This window comes from Corvus cornix, chromosome 8 (assembly GCF_000738735.6).
Source record: "Corvus cornix cornix isolate S_Up_H32 chromosome 8, ASM73873v5, whole genome shotgun sequence".
Lineage (NCBI taxonomy): Eukaryota > Metazoa > Chordata > Aves > Passeriformes > Corvidae > Corvus > Corvus cornix.
The window spans coordinates 19,262,848-19,281,936 of NC_046338.1; the positions used below are offsets into that span (position 1 = coordinate 19,262,848).

Genomic DNA, 19,089 nt, shown 5'->3' on the forward strand with positions numbered 1-19,089 from the left:
CCTGAGTATTGCTCAGCATCAATGGCCATTGAATTAGGGATGCTGTACAACACATTTCTGCCTACTCCCTTTCGTTTTTGTTTATGGACCTTCAGCCCATTATTTTTTCCATTCTGCTTTTGAGCCAATTGACAGTGTTATCCCCCATGAGCCTTCTGCAGCAGCTTCCAGAAGATTAACATTCACCCTGTAAAGAAGTACTGTTCCATTGTTTTTGTTAAACCACTTTCTCCTTAGTTTGCGTGTCTTGTAGTTCTGGAATTGCATGATTTAGCAAAGAGTTCTGCATCTGTTGTTTTCTATCAGCTGTCTTCACATTTGGAAAACATCAGTCAGAACCTCACCTCCTTCAGCATTCTCTCTCCAACCTGGAAAGTCCCAGGCATTTTAATTAGTCTCATTTTCCAGTTCTCCTTCTCTGTGTCTTTCCTAACTATCCTTCCTGCAATACAGACACCAGAACCTCACTGAGTAGGCAAAATGTGTGTGCACCAAAGTTTTGCACAGTGGAAAAAAATCATGCTTTCTGGTTTATTCACAAGGCAGCATTGAGACAGGCCTGACATTATTCTGAATAAATATGCCTGGCACCACCTCCAAGAAATTTATGTCATGGGCCTGTCAAAGCTCTCCTCCTCCTCTGTCTTCAATCTTTTCTTCACCCTCCTACTGCATGCTCACATTCCTCCAAGCCAAGTCCACACTGCTCTCCATTTTTCTGCTACACCCCCACTTTCCAAGCCTGCCTTTCCAATCTAGGTAGACATCTTGCATGAACTGATTTACTGTGCACAAAACACTGCTGAACACACTATGAAAAAGATATGGGAGATGTGCACCACTGCCTCATCCCAGAGCTAGCCTCATCCCAGAGCTAGCACCTGCATTTGCATCGCTGTTGGCAGCAGTTGTTACCATGTATATAATGTAAAGATATATTATTTTCACGTATGTCTGCTTGAGCTTCTGTGTGCAAGTTTGGAGGGGCCAGGCCCACCTTCCTGTGCCTAGAACGATGGATCAGGCCACACGGGACCAGGATACATTTCAACCTCAGCCACAGAGCCTGCACCTCCCACAACTTTGCCTTCAGTGCTGAATATCAGCACCCAGATGAGCCAAAGCACCACTGCTAGTCAGAAGAAGAGAGGTAAGGATAAATACTATCAAATTCCACCTCTCCTTCCTTCTGTCTTTGCCTCTGCACAGGAAGTCCACACTTTTCACAGCCATTTTGCCAACACTGGCAAGTGTGTGGTGAAACACGCACTAACCAGAGTGAAGCATGCAGACACTGGTTCTCTGTTAAAGGGAAAGTAGTCAGGCAAGTGGTTTAGATTTCCACAGTGAGCACCTTGGGAAGGGCATTTCTTCAGGAAACGACTCGCCCACCATTGCCAAGTGCACAGATTTTGCTTGTGCCCCCTGCCTGTGCATTGAGGTTGCTGCCAGCCTTGCTTGTGCCTTTGCATCTGGGGCTTCCCACAACACCCACAGCTGCTGCTGCTAAGGACAATCTCCTTCCACAGTAATGTGTATTCTGGCATCATCTTAAACAAGCATCACTAGTGGGGTTTAGTCAAAGAAATCTACTGGCAGTTTTATTTTGCAGTGGAAATTGGTAAAGTATATTTAAAATCAGCTTAGATTTTACAAGAAGAGTCTGATTTGGCTCATCACAAAATAACAGAATTCTGACATTGATCTAAGAATGATCAAAGCCTACAAAAATACCTTGGCAGTCCTAGAATTTACTAGATTATAACCCCAGGCATTTTTTGAATAATATTTAAAATAAAACATTTCACAAATGAGCCTCGAAGTCTTAAATTAGTTTAAATTTGTTAGAAATGCATAGCCCAGTGATTGCATAACTTCATTGAAGATGCAGTTTATGGCAATATCAGTGAAAAGAGAACATTTTCCAAACATTACCACAAACAGACAAATTATATAAAAAACATTCGTACTGCAGAGTAATACAAAATAAAAATCACCTGATCAGCTCAAGAAATATTCATTTATATCTTTGAATTAACAAAATTACTCTGTACAGTTGCAACAAGACTTCAGTTTTACAAACTGATATTTAGTTGAACATATTTATGACACAAATTATACACTATGTACAAACCTAGTTCTTCACAGAGCTCTTTGTTCAGCATGCTTCAACACAGAAGTGATTTACCAATTTCTAGGATAGGATTCTAGCTCTTCCTTTAATTTAAATACCAAAACACTTCTCAAAACATGAAAAAAAAAATCCATTTGCTATCACATGGTGCTGTTCTTAAGTCACTTGTTTGTTACCACATGTTACAGAAGAGTAGAACCAGTCACAGCAATAAATAAATGCGCTTATTATCAACTAAAGACTTGTATTCACATGATCACACTTTCAACCTGAGTGCTTTTACAAGACTGTAGGATCCATTGATCTTTGCTTGCCTTGACACGTAGATCAAAATTGCAACTGCAGGTACTGCTACTGCTGCTACAGATGAGAATGCAATAATCAGTGGTATCATCTGATCTGGTTCTTCCAATCTTGCTGAAAATGGAGACAAAAGGAGAAAAAAATTGTGTAAATATTCTTTGAAACAGATACATGTACATCACTGTAAAAGCAGTGTTATTAATGACCTTCATCTGGAACATATTTCTGTTTTCATGCACAAAGCATGTTTTTTGTGTTTTCCTTACATTTTCTCCTTTAGTAACTTCATATTACACACTTTAATTTCTAGCCACTATCTCGATCTTAAATTTGCTTTGCAAGTTCAAACCCATCTGATATCATCTACAATGAAGAATACCATGAAATTAATGAAGAATACAAGAGGAATACCACATACTTTACTCAGGAAACATTTGAGTGCATTTCAACCTCCTGGAATTCATCTTTCAAGGGGAAGACCATGTTTTAAAAGTCCAATATTTAGTTATTTTTGTGAAACAGAACTTTCTCTGGATTAGTCTCACTGTTCACGCATGTGGACAGAAATGCAGCTGGGATCCACATTTTTCTGGCCCTATCCCTAAAGCTACCACACCAACTCACGTAAGAGAGACAAAGACATCCACACTGAAAGGAGGTTAAATACAGCTTATTCTGACCAGGTTGTTTGGTTTGATTTTGGGTGAGGGGTTTTTTTTAGGTTAACTGCAGTACTGTCATGCAAGGATCAGCTATGAACTAGTTGTGCTCACCTTGACAAAAAATTCACTAGAAAGTACAAACAAAGTAGGATTAAGGCAATAGACCCACCCATCTACAGCAGCTATCTCGATCTCTGAAATGTTGTTCCAACCTTACTGGAAATATGAAGTACATATCTGCTTGCATAATTTTTGGTGACAGTGCAGAGTATAAATTTCCATTCATTGATGGCAGAATAATTTCTCCTGATGGGCTTTTTTTCAGGACAATCTCTGAGGGTATATATGCTACATGTAATAGTGATATTTTCTACTTTAACATTTTCTGATGGATATACTAACACAGCAATATTTTGGAGAGGAACTGAAAAGAAATGCAAGGTAGGATTTAGCAACAAACAGAAGCAAAACTCGTGAGGCATCAGCAGCTTTTACAGGCAAAATACTAATCCAGTCAATGGGCCCACTATAGTAGTTGAGCACGTGGCTTTAGACACTACTCTGTCACCAGCTATCCTTCACACACTGAAGCCAACAGCAGCTGGCAAAAAGAACATTTTATCAATTGATGGAGTATGTTGCATAACTTTTACATTATATGGAGCCTCTTCTTCTTTTCTTATTTCAAATTCACTATTTATTTGTTTGAGTTCATGAAAGGGCACAGACCAACAAAACCAAAGGTCTATGTCCACTTTCAACACAAGAGAAACAGAAAAGGCAAAGGAAGGAGTCCTAGAAGTGTATTTTTTTTCCACTAGGTTCCTCAATTTTATATCCTGTTTTCAAAAGATGGAAGTGGAAATATGAAAAATGTTGAGGCAGCAATTATTTTGCGTATCTACCATTTTGGACTGGAGTTTTCACTAGCATTAAGACCACTTATGACAAAGACCTGTACAACTTATCTCAGTTTTTTTAAAGACAATTCATTCTTAATGAAACTGAAGATGTCACTCTATCTGCATAAAAGAAATCCTAATATGAACTCCGTAGAGCATTTATATTAACTAACATTTGACGTAACTACTATGTGCTGAGACTACTCTCCCAGTTCATTAAAGGTATGCATGTGTATTTTCCTGCATCCCTTAGCCAAGCCCTGTCTGCGGTATATTTGCTATCTATTGTTTCAAGGGTTGTGAACTCATCAGCAATTTTCTTTTATAGAGTACTCCTAAGAGATGTAACATTTGCAGATATGCAAGGAATGGTAACACTTTGTCCTTGTTTTGCTTTGCTTGAAGGGGAAATCAAAAGTGTATTTTTTGGTGCAGCTATTAAAATAGTAAAGAATAGGGAAGAGAGCTGAATTGGTGGCAGAAGTGATCCCAAAGCAATACCCTTTTGCCATGCAAGAGGCAGAAGCAGCAGAGCTAAAGGAGAGAAGCCTGATTACTATTGAAAATGAAACTTTGCTATCATTTCATTTTAAGTTGAGGAACTAGCATTTTGTGTAGCTTAAATGCAGATGGCAAGAGGAGGAAACAGAGTTGTAACTTAGGGAAGAAGCAAGGAGCTGTAACACAGTGCTTCCACAGAGCAGTTTCAGCATGCACTTTCTCCTGGAATATTTTGTATGCAGATTTCCACTGAGGCCTGTTTGGAAGGAAATACAGGCACTGCATACCTTCTTTACCTCAAGCATACATTCGTCAGTTGGAAGGAGTGATGGAAGCCCCGCTGACTTACGAACATTTCATAAGCTATCTGTACTGAGGCAGACTTCATGCTTCATTGTTTAAAGCTTCCTAAATGACTTAGTGATGTTAGGGCCACTTTTTAATTCCATTGACATCAAAGACAGAATTACCTCATCCTTCACAAAGAAGATCTGGACCTAAAATATATAAACCAAAAAACTTGTTTTCTGGCTCGTTCTACAAACCTTGAACATGTAATTTCACAGATTTTTCTTCCTTGCCAAATGGATTATAAGCTTCACATTCATAAAGCCCCAGATCTTGACTTTTCAAGTTCTGTATAGTTAAAGTTGCATTTCTAAAAATTTTCTCAGATTCCCCAGTGGCCTTCTTTTTCTTCCAGGAGATCACAGGAGCTGGATTACCAGAACTAGTACATTTCATTGTCACAGTTTCTCCTTCTTTAAGAGCAGCAGTAGGGATAACAGTGATCATTGTGTTCTTTGGTCCATCTGAAAGGAAGAGTCCTATAGTAAATCACCACTGGATTTTTAGTGATGGATCCTACATGTCCTACTGGATGTCAGCCTCCCAACATTAATTTCTTTTTCATTCTCAAAAAGGAAAGTAAAGCACACAGTATCAGAGATTCCATACAAACCCTCCATAGCCTAAACATACTAACCAAGTACTTCTAACCATGTAGATCAATTTCTCACTCATTCAGATCTGGACTTTAGAATGTCATTATATTTAAGATTTCATGACTTTGTTTTGTTCGTCAGCACTGCTCCTTTCTTAGGGAAGAGCAGAGGACAACGTTGATTTTTTTGTTCTCACAGGGTTTTGTTTAATTTGATGGTTATATTTATCACTGAAGAACTAACTAAATAATTTTGAATTACTGGGAAAACTTTACACATACTTACATTTCACATTAAGTGTGATTTCACTTCTACTGTTCCCAAACTTATTTTCTGCTATACATTCATAGTCTCCTCCATTTTGGAATGTCACAGATGGAAGAAGGATACTCCTGGCACTGTCAGGCCCCATGTCTGCATTGTCAGATTTTCTCCTTAAAATAATCTTGGGAGGAGGGCTACTTTCAGCAGAACATTGTATGGAAACATTTTCTCCTTCTTGAACTGTTGTAGAAGGTTCAATGGAGAATTTTGTAATGACTGGAGCACCTGCATGACAAAAGAAAAGGCTGTTAAACTAACACAAGGTACTAAAGATGGAGAGGTTTTTAAGAAAGCGGGAATTGCTTGCTCAAGGATCTGTTTATTTTGGTTTTGATCCCAGACAATCTAAGACTTTTGGCTCTATCAAAACAGTAGCAATCAATCAGTCAATCATAAAATATTACAACAACAATATTATTATGTCCAAAAGATTTTTACCATTAAATTACTATTACATTTATTACTAATGACTAAAACTATTAGTTCAAAGAAGGAGACTGTGATGTCCCTGTGAAACTGCTACATACATTGTATTTCAAGGAAACAAGTGTGTGTCCCCCCACCACTTTCTCAGATTCTTTTGTGACTTTGAATGTTGCATTGTGTGAAATGTATAGAAGTGTGAACATACAACAGCAGTACAGAGAGAATTAGCCGAAAATTAACTATAGAAAGAAAAAGTCCAACTCATGAAGAGCAGCCTTAAATTGAAGCTGCATCCTGAATATGTAACAAGGAGGGCCCCGTATTTTCCTAATTTTCAATATTTCAGCCTCCTCCAACCTAACAGAGATCTGCCAGTTAGGTACTGGATAATACAAGTGAAACTCAAGCAGAATTGTACCTTGTATAATAATGTCCACAGTTGCTTTCTCTGTTTTATTGGTTACCAGATTAATTACTTCACAGATATACAGTCCTGAATCATTGAAATGGACATGGGGAATAGAAAGAACATTGTTATTTGTCAGATGCTGAATGCTTTCTTCAGCCGAATATTTATTCCAAACTATTTGTGGTGGTGGGTTACTCTGAGTCACACAAGTAAGGTTTAGAGAGTCTCCTTCCATTGGTGAGTTGCCTGGAGATGCAGTAATGATAGTATTTTGTGGACCAACTGTAAGAGAACAAAAGGAAGACAAGATCAGTAAGTAAATGAAGAATGACATGCACATCTCTAACACTAGCTATTTTAGAGGTACATTTCACAGAATACTAAGAAAAAAATGAATAATGTGTATTGCAGTAACGCAGTGGAACAATTCTTCCAGGCTTAGTAAGATGTTTTGCTTACAGCTTTGAAAGCTAAGCTAGACAAAATGTGTACAATTTTTGGTTTTCTCTTTTTTTTTCTTCTAATTATCATTTATGACTAAAATTGGAATTCCTAAGCATACAATACAATTTTGAAAACATCTAGCAGTGTGATACCATTTTTCTTCTGGTCTTTACTTTCTGACAGACTGTCCAAGGCAAGAGAAGAGAGTTACTAAAGCATTGCCTAACTTCTGCCTAACTTCTGGATATTTAATTACTCAGTGAGTGTACTGAATACAATAGAATCCAGTATATTATTGACATAAATAATATAGGTAAGAAGTGCAGATTATAAATTTTTTATAGTACACACTTCATTAAACCATTTCACAAAACTCAACATTTTTTGTGCGAAAGCCCTAGTACAAAAATACTTACAATTTGCATTAAGTTTCTGAGAAGATGTTCTTTCTTTGGGTTCAAATTCCATATCAGGAATTAGTAACTTGGCCACACAGGTAATCTCTTTCCCAATATCTTCAGCCACAGGATGAAATGTATGTGTCACAATTTTGGTCTCTGTATTTGTGCTGCCATCTTCAAAGAAATTTTTCTCATGAAGAACATACTCATCTTTCTTTAGGAGAACTTCCAGGCCATTAGAGGGATACACATCAGGAATTTGACAGATGACAGTGGCTGGTTCTCCAGCAACTAAGGATGAGTGGATCTCAATGATAGGATCACTGGGGAAAGCTAAAAGAATAAAATCAATTTCTTTAGACTAGCAGAGACGAATAGTAGGGTCAACATAAGAGCAAGATCCAGACATTAAACATCTTGAGTTTAGAGGTGCTCAGAACATGACATTCTATCAACTTTATTACAAGACATATCTTGATCTGAAGACCTACAAGTCTTTTATAAGCAGTTCTTTTACTAAGGGGAATTTTATTTGTACAATTGCTGAAATATGATCACAGAATATCTAGTAAGATTCAGCATGGCACCTGGGCAGTGATACAGCTGCCTAAACATAGGCATTCAGAGCAATCCATACACTAGTGCTATCCTGTTTTCTGTGCTGGTAGGTTTAGACATCTGAATCACTCCCCTGCAAACTACAAAGGCTTTGATTCTTTTTCCCCCCCAGCTCTGTGAATGCATTCAGGCAGTTTTGGCTTTCAAGAATTACCAAAAATAAGAAAAAATAATACTAGTACATACAATCCTTCAGTGCAGAAAGCTAAGCAGAGAAGGAGACATATAAAAGGAATCTTAGAAGGAAGTATATGTTGAGCTATAGCAGACTCATTATCCTAGAATTAAAAGCTAACTGGTAACCACAATATCTAAAACAATTATTGAGTTTTCTATCAACACGTACTATTTAAAGAGAATTTTGCATTTTTACTTACAGTAAGGTTCAACTTGGACCTGCTTCTCTTTTTTCTCTTTCTCATCACATGTGACAGTACAAAGATAAGCATGAGAATTCACACTGCTAACTGGATTCATAGTCAGTGTAGAATATGTCCTGTGGTTGCTGACTTTTCCTCCAAGGGGGTTGTCCAAATGTGTTCTCCAGGAAAAACTTGGTGATGCACAGCCAGTAGTATTGCATGTGAGTATGAGTGTGTCTCCAATCTGTGCAACAATTCTCTTAGCAGGTATAATCTCCATTTCAAAAGCTTTAACTACAAAAGGAAAAACACACATCAATTCAGCATTTTCCTCAACTTTTATCTCCCTATTTCTTCTCATGTTCTACTGTGACATGAGGTCTTTCAATGTTTCAATTCTTTACTTTATAGTTGTGTGGAAATTAAACTAATAAAGCTCATGCAGTGGTTTACATATTCAAAACACCCCATAAACATTGCTATTTTTGTCAAAGATAATACAGACTCAGATGACTAACAGATAATTTTCATGTATAAAATGGCATAAACCAAATGCTGTCAATGAAAATAAATGCATTGGCACAATATAACTTTTTTTTTGTCAGGTGGAGCTGGTTCTAAAACTTTGTAACATTTGAGGGGAGAGGTAGCAGGTAGATAGCAAAGACAACAGCAGAAACACTTCCAACAGGACATTTAATACCAAACTTGACTGACACTGTCAGGAATGACAGTAAAAAGTCAAAAATGCATTGATACACTGCAGTTGTCTCCTAGACTGTCTTTTAGCAAACTCAATAGGAAAATGACTGAGTCATTGCAGAGCACAGAAAAACTCAAAGTAAATGTCAAAAAAAGCTTCCTGACATTTTGACGGAACTTCTTAATTGACAGTTGTATTCACTGAAATGAAAAGGTAACTGGAGCAAAGTGAAATAAAGATCGAACAGCAAATTTTAGGTCAGTTTACACTTAACAAAGTTAAAACAAATAAAACAAGCAGCACCAACCCCCACCTTCCCCAACTTACCAGTCCTTAACACACACAAAATTACTAGCACAGCCTGGCTTGTTCTTCCCATCTCTTTAAACATTTGTAATTGCTGTTACTGGGTAAAGAAAGTAAATTCAAGAGTTTTGCTTTCTATCTTCTGTGAAGAAGCACAGCGAGATCTTGCTGCTCTGCAACAGTTTATTACAAGAGCTCCAGAGTGCTCTTTATAAGGGCTCTGCTCGAGGTGGAGTGGGAAATCCCTGGACGGGAAAAACCAGAGCAGGGAGGAAGAGACCCATATCGGGCCGTGCCCATTGGCTCAGCGCCCTCTGCTGCTTCTGTGAAAGCCCAGGAAAATAAATGGTAACACTCATAGATACAGTGCCTACTGCATTTAAAAAAATCAGTTTCAGATCTGATCCTGCAAACAACTGATAAAATGAAAGAATGTGTGTAAGTCCAAGTAATTGAATGCAACTATATCCCAGACAAAGCAGTTATTCAAATTTGCTTTTAATGAAAATATTTTTGTGGGTCTTCAGAATACTTCTAACAATGCTCAGCTCTGTAAATAACATTACATGACTCAGTATTTCCTTTGAAAACTGTGCTACCAAGTATGTTTGATCTCTAAAAACGAAGAAATATCATCAGATAACAGAAGTCTGGAGATCTGACTTCATCAGCTTGAATCAGGCTCATACTGTTCAAATTAACTGAATTAACTAATATTCCCAATACCACTTTGCAGGGGATATACAAATCCAGTTTGGAATATTTCTGAGGACAACTGTTAATGGCTAATAAGGCAGCAATGTTATGAAAAAAAGTAAAGTAACATTTTCAATGTATAATTTTCAATTGGAAAATGCTATAAATGCAAAGAATGGATAAAGGCTTCTAAATCTCAGTTGTTTATATATTCAACTACTTGAGTAATTTAGGCACTACAGAGGGATCTGGACAGGCTGGATCAGTTTGCGGAGGCCAATTGGATGAGGTTCAACAAGATGAAGTGTCAGGTCCTGCACTTGGCTCACAACAACCCTGTGCAGCACTACAAGCCCAAGGAAGAGTGGCTGGAAATCTGTCCAGGGCAAAAGGACCTGGGGGTGCTGATTGACAGTGGCTGAACATGAGCCAGAGTGTTCCCAGGTGGCCAAGAAGGCCAATGGCATCCTGGCCTGTATCAGCAATAGTGCAGCCAGCAGGACCAGGGCAGGGATTGTCCCCTTGTGATCCACACTGGTGAGGCCACACCTCGAGTGCTACGTCCAGTTCTGGGCCCATCACCTCAAGAAAAACATTTAAATGCTGGAGAGTATCCACAGAAGGACAATGGAGCTGGGGAAGGGGCTGGAGCACAAGTCTGACAAGGAGTGGCTGAGGGAGCTGGGATTTAGCCTGGAGAAAAGGAGTCTCAGGGGGAACCTTAGCGCTCTTTACAACTCCCTGAAAGGAGGTTGTGCTGAGGTGGGGGTTGGTCTCTTCTCCCAGGTAACAAGTGACAGGACGAGATGAAATGGCCTTGAATAACACCAGGGAAAGTTAAGATCATAGATTAGGAAAAATTTCTTCACTGAAAGGGTGTCAGGCATTGTAACAGGCTGCCCAGGGAAGCGGTAGAATCACCATCCCTGGAATTTTCAAAAATGTGTGGCTGTTGCACGTGAGGAGATGGTCTAGTGCTGAACATGGCAGTGCAGGTTTAACAGTTGGATTTGACCCTACAGGGCTTTTCCAGCCTAAAGAATTTAATGATTCTATATTGGTCAATTAAAAATCACTAAATAAATGCAGTAAGAAATTCAAAATGAAACATATATGTTTTTAAAATGTCTCTGGCAAACCATTTGGTATGTAATAGTTTGGTCATTTGATGTCTGTATTTTATAAACAGCACAGATTCAAATATCTAGTAAGTGATTAATAACTTGGAAAAAAAAAGGCTGAAGTAGCAATGCTGTAAATGTTAAAGAAATGTATTTGCTGAAAAATTGGCTCTCCACTGATATATGTTTTAAGTCAGTCAGAGTTTATATCATTAATAACCTCATGCTAGCTCCAAAAATACCATGGTCAGGTGAGAGTTGCATCAGAGGATGTGAGGGCCCTGCTGTCCTGCAGGAAGCATGTCTTCTACAGAAAGTATTTTTTAATGCTTTTTACATGACTGTAGATGCTGCCATAGCTTTGCATCCTCATCAAAGGATAGCTGGAGAGTATAAGCTGCTACAGAAACACACTGGGTAAAACAAGAAGCATCAACGAATTTTTTCATGCACTCATCATAAACACATAAGTATAAAAGGGATGTAAAGATCGTGAAAAGATAAATTGTGATCTCAGGAGAAAGTATGTATTACTACTATTAATAATAATAATAATTGTAAATAATGAAAAAAAAAAAAAAAAAACAAACCAAAGACAATCCAAGAATTGCCCAGAAGGCAATAAAACAGGGAAATCTGAAGCATCTAGAAATGCCTAACCAAAAGTCACTAAAACTAAAATTAAATTAAATTGCCACAGTGCATTCTACCATAATATTTTTTTATTATCACCATCATAATTTTTTTGTTAGAGAAGGAGGGAAAGGAGCAGAAGGAGGAGGAGAAGGTGGAGGAGGAGGTGGAGAAGGAGGAAGAATAAAACACTCTTAAGTGTCACAAAATGCAAGCAGAGTACTGTTCTAGAAGTACTGCTATCAAACCCAAAACCCCAAAAGCTATCCTGGATAGGAAACAACACATCTACACAATGTGATTTTACTTCAGAGAAAATGGTTTTGTTGAAGAAAAGTGTACTCTCTCACTTACGTTGTAAATAATTACTTTTAAACCATAGTCAGAGAGAAGCAAGAAACGAAACTCTTCTGCTTGGCCTCCTTAAATAATCATCAGAAGCTAAGCTGAAAGAGAAAGGGCAATACTTCCTTGTTTCTGGGAAATTAGTTTCTAGACAGAAAAAGATTTAAACATAGGAGTTCATGTCTGCATGCTGGAGAAGTTTTAATCAAGTCCTTCATCAGATAACATGAAATAGGAAATAACTCTGATCCTGCTCTCAGTAAAATAAACTGGACAACTTTACTGGAGCTGGAGGCTTACCAGAGGGACCGCTATACTGAGTGATCGGACAAACTGAATTCAGACAGTTCAAGTAAGAGCAGAGTTAGCCAACAAATATTACTAAAGGAAGTACAAATCTGCTAAAAAATTTAAAAGTTTCTTAAAACTTTCTCTTTACACAACTTCAAATGTGAGCCTTCTGTGTATTTTAAAAAGAATGTGTACTTTACTGTTGCTCCTGCTACCCTCAGCATCAACCTCAAAATAGGAAAATGGGCACCAAGTTTGCTTATTTTCAGAATTGTCTGTTCTGTCTGTAAACAAATAGAGATCAGCTGACAAATTCTAGCACTCGACCTTGAGAGTTCAGATAATCTAGCTTTTTATTCAAATAGCAGAGAGGTGGATGCTGGGGGTAAAAATAGAGGATGCATCTACATCCACAGTGAGGTAAGTATTATAGGATCAACTGGAAGAAATCTTGACACATGCAGAGTGTAATGAAGACTGGAATGAAACAAATATTACAAGAATATTACTAAAGGCAAAAAAGATTAAAAGAATTAAGCACAGGGATGTAACTACATGTTTTTCAATACATCTAGTAATCAAAAGAGACTTCTAAGGCTTTGATGGACAAAGATAAAACAATTGTGTGTTGCAAAAGGGAGTTTGGAAATACTGAACACAATTTTTGGCCTGGCATAAGAAAACACAAGTGTCCTTCAGGATATTTACATCAGACTTTCCTGGAATTTAAGAAAATAAACCATTTCAGAACTGTGCTAAGCATTTGCTTTAACTCATACTTCTGCAATCCTGTTAAATACCTATATGATGCATTTATAAGTTTCTTCTAAGCAAAAGAGATAACAAGTTCTTGATATCTTAATGAATTATTTGAACAAAATGAAGATTATCCAACATGTTAGTTATCCAACATTTATACGCCTCTTCCTGCTTTTTTAACATACTGCATTGTCTCATGGACATTAGCTGAAAGGCTAATCTTTTGCAGAATCTGGACTCTTAAAACCTTCACTACTGATTTTGTGATTCATGGCCAAGGAGCTATGGTGAAGAGTGATGATCCTTTTGGCAGAGGAAATTTTAAAAAAAAGAAGGTGGGAGGAAAGTCATCTAACATGATATTCTGTTTCCTGTGTAGCAATAAAATTCTTCATGGCACTTCATTCCTGTATCTGCATCTAGAGCGACAATTTGGGACTTCTGCTAAAAATACTCAGTTCTGGAATCATAACTTCTCTACAGAAGCCCAGCACAGAAACATGTGCAACGTGTTTATCACTAAAGATGATTGAGAGCTTGAGAGGTCAGAATCCTTCTGTGGAAAGCTTGACATTCAGGTGAGAGGATGCAGCAAAGTCTGACTCAACAGTTCTTCAGCCTCATATCAAAGAGATGTTAGAGCAAGTCCATACTTAGGTCCCCCATTTGAACTGCAGCCCTCGCACATCTCAGGAAGGATATTCTTGGAGTGTGCACTGGAGGTCTGAGTACAGAAAGCCTCTTACAGAGTTTCTGATGCTTTACGGAAGCATCTGGGATGAAGAGCTTCCACCCCATGCAAAGAGTGTCTGATACATCTACAGGATGATCATGCCTAAAGAAAAAGAGCCAGAGGACTGTGCTGTAACTCAAATGGGAGTTAATCTCGGAGAGAAAACTTACAGGCATCAGCAAAGAAGGAATGCCCTCCAGGCACCACATGCAAGGTAGTACCTTTAATATGGTCATATCTTGATAATATAACCAAAAAAACATGAAGCTGGAGGACATGTATGAATACTGCTGACTACATGGATAATACAGACGGAAATGATCTGCCAGCCTCAACATTTTCAGTTCTCAGCAACCTCAGTAGCCTGCTCTGTGGGTTATACACTGTCTCCTTCCTCAGAGCACCTGGGGTTTCAGTTCCCAAAGCTTCCCCAACACTTTGCTTTTCCTGACTCCCTCCACCTGCTTTCTCACCACCTGACAATAATACAACCTCTGTATAGCCCCAGGAGGGGGAGGAGAGCATCACTGACTCCCTATAATTTTCATCTCCGGATGGGAAGGATGAGATCTACATGCAGATCTATTTAAAGGGTTGTGTCTGTTTCAGGAATTGTAACTTTGTACCTAACTACAAAAAGAACACCAACGCATTACCCTGTAACCCACATCACACCTCACAATTGTACTCCACATCTAACTTGTCATCTATTGCAAGAAGGAAAGAAAAAGAAACATCTTAAGAAAGTCTTATCATCTGCTTCTTTTCCTTTTCTGGAATTTCTTAAATACTGTATGTAAAAATAAATGCATCTACTTCCTGCATTATCTTTCTCAGGCACCAGCTTCTCAGTTAGGACACTTCCTGTTTGGTTAGTTCCAGAATCCACAGAGGTGCCAGATAAAATAATACAGAAGTGTGATAACTTGTGCAGATTACAGAATAGCTAATTTCTTATTTTCTTCTGTTCAGAGGCATTGTCCACTTCACAGAATGAACAAAAATTTCATCTAATAATAAATAAAAGCCACTAGAGAAAAAAGTCCCTACTTTTTATCTTAGTCTTTTGTTGCTGGCAAGAGAAAAGCTGTGGAAATTCCAGACTTAATTTCTATAAAACCGAAAGTATGATTTTAGTGATTCTGGATCTAAAAACGAAACCGTTGGATAGCCTTTAAATCCACATACTTAAAGTGCCAAGTACTGTATTCCAAGCCAAACTTTATTAGCTGAGCTCCTATTTTCTTCATAGTGACATAGGCAAAAAAAAGTTTCCCTCCTGAAATATTATCTAGTATATAACAAGAGTCAATTCAAATATGAGCCTTGGAGCATTCAAAATCTCTTTGGGAATTCTGAAGTAAGACTTCAGATCTACTTTTATTTTGATCTGAGTATACTAAGGCATATAAAAGTCACTTGTTCTCACAGGGGAAAACAACAAAAAAAAACCCAGACAAAACTCATTTTGAATGGACAGAGTAAAAAAATAGAGTGGGCTCTGGGTCAACATGCAGATGATAGCTAGAACTTAGGATACGGCAAGGTAAAGTCAGATAAAAACATTTAAGAAGGAATATGAGCAAGTTACTTAATTCCCCCAACATTCCACAGGAAATTCCAATACCATTAAATCTTGTTCTGTACTTTATTAAGGCCAGTATTTCACATGGTCAGAAGTTTATCAAGACAATGCTGCAGAACTTTTTGACCAAGCTTTTTATTACTCACCAGCAGCAGCTCTCCAATGCACTTGTAGATCAGTCACTTCCCTGTTTCCGACATCCTTCCTGCCCTTCAGTCATGAAGCACATGGATGTCCCTATGGACCAAGAAAGACAAAGGGGAACGATGAGAGCAAGGTCCGTGACACACCATTCCACCTGCAAGAAATGCAGAACTTGGATTCTCCTAGACAGGCTACTGAAAACTGCACTGCTACTACTTGATTGTCCTTCAACTTGTCCACCAGAATACATTCTTTTTTATTCTCTTACAATGGTTCATGTTCTGAAGAACTGTGCTTGGCTGTGTGTTTTTGCTGTCTTGTGTTATAGAAATGTTATCTTTGTTGTCCCACAGTGGACTGGCTCACCAACAGGTAGAAATATTACACAGATGTCAGAAAGAAATTAAATGACTTAACATTGCAGGATTCAAGATTCATAATTTTTAAATCCTCCATATAGGTAAGAATTACAGGGATTGTTCAGTTTATTTTTTTTTTTTTTTTTTAAAGACATGCACAAAGGAAGTCTTCCTTTTACCTAGATTTTGTCACCTTCCCGTCTATGGAAGTGGACTGAAAGTCCTGAAGAAACTGACCTTCCAAATAGAAACAAGAGGGAATGAACCAGTTTTCCATCAAGCCAGAATGACAAGTATTCAAGAGAAAGCATTTTACAGTAGCAAAATACGTATGTTTGTGTTTCTGTACATATACTGATAAATCAAGTGATGCTTGAAACAAGATGCAAATCTATTAAGGATCTGGCACCTTTCTTTTATCTCTTGAATGTGCTCTACCCTAAATAAAAAGCATGCTATTTTGTTACCTGAACTATTTCTCTCTTTCTTTTTTTTCCCCCAGACAGTTAGGTATCATCTTAACTGCTTTGTTTGTTAACACCTCCACGAGAAGAATATGCCAAAGTAGGAGTGGCTAAGTGCTAAAAACCATAAGCAGCTGAATTTTTCTTGACAGGCAAGGGTAAGAAAGATGCGAGTTACTGGAATTTATTTCCCCTCCACAGACAATTACTTGGCTAGGCATCAAAGCCCCGGCCCTTGTAGTCCGATATAGACAACAGAGCAAGAATTACTTTCATAGTTGTGTCACCCTCTATCACAGACCATGTTACTCTCTAGTGATAAGAGAGGCAACTTGAGAAGTGCGACACATGTTTGAAATTGCTGTCAGGCAGGATAAAAGTCTGTGCTGAATTAGTATGAGAAATATCTGACTTCCAACATTCCCATACCTCTTAGCCAAGCATCTCTCCTGAAATTTCCCAAGAATTGTAAGTGAATACCAAACCATAAGTAACAGATTGTTTAATGACCCTCTTGGTTGGATAAATTTTGCCCCATTTGACTTAATTTCTTACTGTCGTTAGCTCTGCACCATGAGGAATGGGTATTGGTAGCTCTCTTTCAACAGCTCAGCTCTAGACAAACCTATATGGTTCTCTTGCAGCTGAATAAAATCACTACTGACTAAGTGAGATGACCATGCAGCTATTGCCAGGGCTTTCTCTTGGAAGCTGGAACATCCTAATGGGAAAGGGAACAATTCTGTGCAACCCACAGTTTCTAAAATATAAAGACATGAATGTTTCATAAGCAGTGTTGAATCCTTTTGTGGATCCAAGATCAAATCCAGTTAAGTTCTTGTAGGCTCATGAGCTCGAGATTAATCTTACCTCTGTAGTGCCTTTCAGTACTCAGGATATCAGTAGCATGGTGACTTGGGATCTGCATGACCATCAGGATCCAGGCACAGAAACTTCCAGAGGTGTATGAGGGTGAATTCAGTCAGATTTTAAGCAAATTCTCTTACACGGAGTTTCCTAGATTATTTGAATGAATATAACACAACCATCTCACACAAAAAAGAAATACACTCTAGGAATTCTGTATTATTGATTTAAAGTATTTGACATAAACCCATCAGCCTGTAAGTGATTTATTTTTACATTTTATCATATTGATTCATCTGCTATGGCACCAAGATCCAGCTGCTGACTTTGCTTTTCTTGCACTCTTAGGTGTCTTGTATCATGGCTATTGAATTTTTGTGGCATGAAGAGATTTTCATTCTACCTCTAAGGTCAGCATATGCATCCTGCTGTAGCTCATGGTTTCACAAAATGTGCTGCTACATAACAAATACAGTCTATTAACAATTTAGGATCTCAGACGATTTAAGAAAAATTGTTTCTCTTTATCCTGCATATTTTATTTATTAATGGGAATGTTTATTTTAAATTTTATTTTTCTAATTCATTGATTGGAAAATTAATAATTGAAAATTTATTTTTAAAGATTACCAGAAGATTTGCACATTTAACACAGAGGAGGGCAAATTTTCAGGTGAAGTCTATAGTACAGAATGATTACAAGAATGAAGAGAAATTTATCACAAGATTGAAAAGTAAGCAGTGTATGTGTTCAAAACTCCATACTACCCAGGACGAAAGCAATTACTGAATTAATCTGCACTATTTACTAGTTCCTACTAGCCCATCATATTCCTTTCCTAATGAAAGAAATAACTGCTTTTTAAGTTTTCAGAAGGATTGTACAGTACAGCTGAAAAATGCTATTAATTTAGACTAAAGCTGCAGATGGTTATAAAGATGAATAATGAGGAGATGACAATCCTGCACAACATTCCTTGTGAAGTTAGTTTTGGTTTCGTGAATCATTAGTAAACTTGCCTTGATCTTTTATTTTCTTACTCTTCCTAATAAAATCTAATGTTTCAGTGAATGCATTTCATATTACAGCATTAAGCTGTTTTCATAAGGATTTCTATAGTGTGCCATTTAAGATTCAGTTTATCCTTCCAATGCTGTTCTAGACAGAAAACGAAAGGAAAAACTCAGACAACCATGTTAGTGTTTTGACTGACGAACACAATTATTTATGGACTTGAGTGTGGATAGCACATAGCTGTAAAGCAAACCATTGTGAATAACTAGAGATCCTGTCAGGATCTAATTAGAAGAAATAGGACATGAAACCAAGCAAGAAGTCATCTGCAACTTCTTGGTAATCTCATGATTACTGAGTGACATCAGTTGCAACAATTTCATAGTAACTCCTTAAAGTCACTGAGGGTTAAACACAGTGCAAGCCTAACTGGATATGTGATTGGAACTTCAGTTTCACCTTGGCTGTAATTACTGGCTGTGTCTCAAAAGCAAGATCTCTACATTATTCAGAAAGCTCTCTAGAGTTCATGGAATGTCAAGAGTCTGTAGGGAAAGTGAGTATAGTTTGGATTGTCACGTCTGGGTTTACAACACGCAGAAGTGTTCAGTAAACAGTGAGAGCAGCTTGATGCTTCC

The 19,089-nt window shown here is 37.8% G+C and overlaps 1 protein-coding gene across 7 annotated transcripts in view; it reads right to left on the reverse strand.

Moving 5' to 3' along the window:
- Window positions 1–1,574: 1,574 nt before the first annotated feature.
- VCAM1 (vascular cell adhesion molecule 1) overlaps window positions 1,575–19,089 on the reverse strand; it is a 42,601-nt gene continuing 25,086 nt past the window's right edge. For 5 of the 7 annotated variants that reach the window (XM_039556155.1, XM_010409212.4, XM_010409211.4 and 2 more), the window contains 8 exons: window positions 17,440–17,586; window positions 15,749–15,839; window positions 8,446–8,724; window positions 7,466–7,783; window positions 6,615–6,887; window positions 5,732–5,995; window positions 5,048–5,314; window positions 1,575–2,551 (listed from right to left, as the gene is read on the reverse strand). In XM_039556155.1, coding sequence (XP_039412089.1) covers window positions 2,391–2,551; window positions 5,048–5,314; window positions 5,732–5,995; window positions 6,615–6,887; window positions 7,466–7,783; window positions 8,446–8,710 — 1,548 coding nt within the window. In that variant the 5' untranslated portion in view covers window positions 8,711–8,724; window positions 15,749–15,839; window positions 17,440–17,586 and the 3' untranslated portion in view covers window positions 1,575–2,390. Of the gene's footprint in view, window positions 2,552–5,047; window positions 5,315–5,731; window positions 5,996–6,614; window positions 6,888–7,465; window positions 7,784–8,445; window positions 8,725–9,460; window positions 9,670–15,748; window positions 15,840–16,284; window positions 16,343–17,439; window positions 17,587–19,089 lie in introns of those variants that run through there. The other 2 variants (XM_010409204.4, XM_010409201.4) reach the window with 2 other exon arrangements.